Here is a 4,748-nt window from a genome sequence, read left to right as displayed (position 1 = left end):
TTATTAAATGAGAAACATATAATGAAGATATATACCATATACCAAGCCCTACTTAGAAATTATAGCTATAAATATGAAAGCAATGTATGTGGTGTCCGTCTTGAGAGGGAAGTTTACATTGTATGTACATGAGTAATTCTCTTTGCCTATAGAATAATTGCAGAGAGAAAATTCTGAGATAAGACCAAAGATAGAACCATTTTCTAGACTCAGACATCAATTATTTAGTATAAAACCATCTTTATATCAATTTTCTCATTTTTTGCATCAATTCTGCCCTACAGCCTGAAAATATAAAATGATGGGAACGATTATGATTAATATTTTGTAGAAGACAATAGAGGATAAGGGAGTTTGCCCAACGTGCTTTAGAGCATAAAGCGAGTCCTTGCTGTTTTAATTTCTGTCAAGCAGCCTCAGAAATAAAATCAGCATTTTAGAAGTGGGAGGGGCTCCAAGATATCTTGAAACCAAACTATGTATTCATCAAAGCAGTAATGTGACTTGTCTCAGAACCACAATTATTATTTAGGCTGGGTGAATCGCATGCCAATTCAGCACAGAGAATATTGTGATGTTTGTTTATGGTTCATACAGATAAAACCAATTATTTTGTCATTCCCAATGCACTTACCTTGTCAGCTGGGATCCCAGCTGAAGCGTAAAACAACCCCACCCTACTCAGTGTTTCCTGGCAGCTTCCATGGTTCCTAGTATTCTCCCTCCTTGAAGGAGATATTCTCTTCCTAAATCAGAATATTTCTGCCAAATGGTATGACAAAGAGGTCTCTATGTGTTCACTGAACTGCAAGGCTTGTGAGCAATGGAGGCCTTCAAAAAGTGCCTGGATGTCCATTGAATGATAAGAGCATCCTTGGGAAAGTTGACAAACTACTTTACAAAAATGGCTTTGGTGTTTAGTGGAAAAACCGCAGGCCAGGGATCTAATGGCCTTGGAAGCCAGCCCTATATTTGTGTGCTTGTTTTCCTGTGGGTAAAAGTGTGGCCTAGACATATTCCCCAGATGTGCACTCCATGAGGCTCAGGCAGGAATGTGGTGTGCAAACATTCACTCCACAGCATGGCGTCCAGAGAATTTTGGACTAGTCATAGAAAAGAGCACTAGTGGTTTCTCAGAAAGAAAGTGTCTTGTCCTCACCAGGATCCATAGGGAGCCTTGAATCCTGATGTTCTCACTGAATTTGTCCATCAAGTTAAGAAAATTCTGATCTTTATAATCAAAACGTTTCTTGAAAATAATGGAGCAGATCACATTGCAGGGAGCACAGCCCAGGATAAAAGTGGGATCACACGGTGAAGCTAAAAAATTGAAAACAATTTAAACATGCACATGTAAAACAATTTGACTATATTGAAAGTAAAGGAAATTTAGAAGTTTTCTTTCCTATAAATTCCCTGAAGAGCAAAAAAGAATTCAGCATGCATAAAATGAACACATCACCCTTACCTTAAACCTCAGTTGACCATTACAATCTCACTAGTTAAATAATATTTCAAATGCTCGATTGACATCTTCTGCCTTTATTTATACCCTTTTAACCCAAGGTGTCTGTTATTTTGGAAGAAAATTTAAAAGTTTTTAAAAACCTAGTAATTCAAGTTTTCAAAGCCGAATCGCATCTGTCTAAACTGTCTGTAGACCATAAAGCTTTGAGATAAAAAAGAGAGAGAGGATACTTGAGGACCTGGAAACTGTTTACATACACTAAATAGCTGAAAGAATCATGCGTTGAGCCAAGAGAGAGGAACCAAAGAGAGAGAGACTGTGTCTGAATTTATGTATTTGAAAGAAGTATGAAAAGCAGAATGCATCCATGTTATATGAAAAGAGAAACTCATATAAATGAACAGCAAGTATAAGATGGATTTGTTTGTCTAAAAAAAAGAAATGTGAAATTTCTATTTAAAATACAAATTCCAGGTAAGGAAAATTTAAAAAGTAAAGTGATAAATGGTGTCTTCTTATTTATCATTTCAATTTTAAAAAAGAAAATGAATTCCTTTCTTCAGGAAGTAAATTTCCATCATCTCCAATTATTCTCCAAATTTAATTTATTTGGCAAAGCTACACTTTTGTGGATTATGGGATATTGTTCTGCATAGCCATCAAAGGAATGTTACGTTTTAGCAAATTTTGTCTATGAGTTAGTCCAAATCAATCATTTTCCAGATTAAGAAATTAAGTTATAGGAAAGGGGGGGATTGTTTGTTTGTTTGTTTTGTTTGTTTTGCTTTTTATGGTGAGTCTACAAAATGAATTTCTTATACCCAAACGATCAAAGAACTTTATATGTAAAGAGCTCCCAAATTCACACAGCCTTAGTAGAGGTGATTTGAATCAAANGGTTTCTCAGAAAGAAAGTGTCTTGGCCTCACCAGGATCCATAGGGAGCCTTGAATCCTGAAGTTCTCATTGAATTTTTCCATCAAGTTAAGAAAATTCTGGTCTTTATAATCAAAACGATTCTGGAAAATAATGGAGCAGATCACATTGCAGGGAGCACAGCCCAGGATAAAAGTAGGATCACACGGTGAAGCTAAAAAATTGAAAACAATTTAAACATGCACATGTAAAACAATTTGACTATATTAAAAGTAAAGGAAATTTAGAAATTTTCTTTCCTATAAATTCCCTGAAGAGCAAAAAAGAATTCAGCATGCACAAAATGAACACATCATCTTTACCTAAAACCTCAGTTGACCATTACAATCTATCTAGTTAAATAATGATATTTCAAATGCTCGATTGACATCTCCTGCCTTTATTTATACCCTTTTAACCCAAGGTGTCTGTTATTTTGGAAGAAAAAAAAAAGTTTTTAAAAACCTAGTAATTCCCGTTTTCAAAGCCGAATCGCATCTGTCTACAATGTCTGTAGACCATAAAGCTTTGAGATAAAAAAGAGAGAGAGGATACTTGAGGACCTGGAAACTGTTTACATATACTAAATAGTGAAAGAATCATGTGTTGAGCCAACAGAGAGGAAACAAAGAGAGAGAGACTGTGTCTGAATTTATGTATTTGAAAGAAGAAGTATGAAAAGCAGAATGCATCCATGTTGTATTAAAAGGGAAACTCATATAGATGAACAGTAAGTATTAAGATGGATTTGTTTGTCTAAAAAAAAGAAATGTGAAATTTCTATTTAAAATACAAATTCCAGGTAAGGAAAATTTAAAATGTAAAGTGATAAATGGTGTCTTCTTATTTATCATTTCAATTTTTAAAAAGAAAGTGAATTCCTTTCTTCAGGAAGTAAATTTCCATCATCTCCAATTATCCTTCAAATTTAATTTATTTGGCAAAGCTACCCTTTTGTGGATTTTTTATATTGTTCTGCATAGCCATCAAAGTAATATTACGTTTTAGCAAATTTTTGTCCATCAGTTAGGCCAAATCTATCATTTTGCAGATTAAGAAATTAAGTTATAGGAAAGTGGGGTTTTTTTGTTTGGTTGGTTGTTTTGTTTTGTTTTTTTGTTTTGCTTTTCATGGTGAGTCTACAAAATGAATTTCTTATACTCAAGTGATCAAAGAACTTTGTATGTAAAGAGCTTGCAAATTCACACCAGACAGCCTTAGTAGAGGTGACTTGAATCAAAAGTGTTCTGAATAAATGGTAGGGCATGGAACNGTGTGTGTGTGTGTGTGTGTGTGTGTGTGTGTGTGTGTGTGTGTGTGTGTGTGTGTGTGTGTGATTCACAGGTAAGGTCTGACTTTTAGTCTTTCACTTCATTTGGAAGAGAAAACTTAAAAACAAGGAATTTGAAAACTAAGCTGATAATCAGATTCATTACGACAAACAGTTCATACTTTAGTAGAATTGGCAGCCAGAGGAAAATAATTAGAATAAATATTTAACTAAAAATCCAGTGAACATGAGGCATAGAGTTATGAAAATTGAAAAGAGAGCCAAGATACAATTAGGGAAGACAGAGTGAAGAGTAACTGATAATTGTAGAAATCTAGTTAAATAAATATCTTTTTAAATTTCCATTTCCATATATTAGAAATTATGTCCTAGCATATATTTGCTCAAAATAAATAAATCAGTACAGTAATTAGTGGGTAACAAGAAATAATTAATGCTGGCTGCTTTTAAATAGTGTGGTGTTTACAGAGAAATAATAACTGATGAGAATTGTGGTGAGACATGCCTAAGCAATTAAAACCCTAAATGGCATCATTAGTGGACAGAACAGGCACCGCCCTGAAAGAAACCCCCAGATATGTCAGCGATGCTCGTGGTACAAATATAGCCCAATTGAATAAAATAATATGTGACTTTGTTCCAGCTACATAAGGGTGTGATGCGGTCATTCACACTATGTCTGGTCTCCAAGTATTTTCTGGTGAAATGTTCCGGAATAGGTAACCCATGTGTGTGCTACGGGGAAAACAGTTCTCATTAATTCTTCCAGAAATTAACTCAAACCTATTTTATGATTTCTGATTTGAAGTGAAAGAAACAAAGGTCGGAAGAAAATAGGATTAAACCACACTCTACACACAATTGTACCCACACACACAATACACATACACAAAAGCTCCCTCAGTCTCTGCTTCAAAGCAGCCCTCCTCCACGTGAGGGCTGACCACCACTGCCTGTAATGAAAGATCTAGCTGCTCCTGAGATGTTTCCAAGGATGTCACTGCAGGAGAGAGCAGTCTGTTAACGTCAGCACTACAGAGCAATGAGGCACCCACCGTTGGTTTTTCTCAGCTC

General features: G+C 35.2%; 1 protein-coding gene across 1 annotated transcript in view; it reads right to left on the bottom strand.

Moving 5' to 3' along the window:
- LOC103610588 (cytochrome P450 2C42-like) overlaps positions 1-4,748 on the bottom strand; it is a 26,445-nt gene that overhangs the window by 19,855 nt on the left and 1,842 nt on the right. Inside the window, exons 2-3 of the mRNA XM_008594730.1 lie at positions 4,730-4,740; positions 2,398-2,558 (exon numbers count right to left, since the gene is read on the bottom strand). Of these exons, the coding sequence (XP_008592952.1) occupies positions 2,398-2,558; positions 4,730-4,740 (172 nt within the window). The remainder of the gene's footprint in view (positions 1-2,397; positions 2,559-4,729; positions 4,741-4,748) is intronic.

This window comes from Galeopterus variegatus, unplaced genomic scaffold (assembly GCF_000696425.1).
Source record: "Galeopterus variegatus unplaced genomic scaffold, G_variegatus-3.0.2 Scaffold11359, whole genome shotgun sequence".
In the NCBI taxonomy this organism is placed as follows: Eukaryota; Metazoa; Chordata; class Mammalia; order Dermoptera; family Cynocephalidae; genus Galeopterus; species Galeopterus variegatus.
Note: the sequence above shows the minus strand (reverse complement) of the source record. Positions and strands in the feature narration are given on the sequence as shown.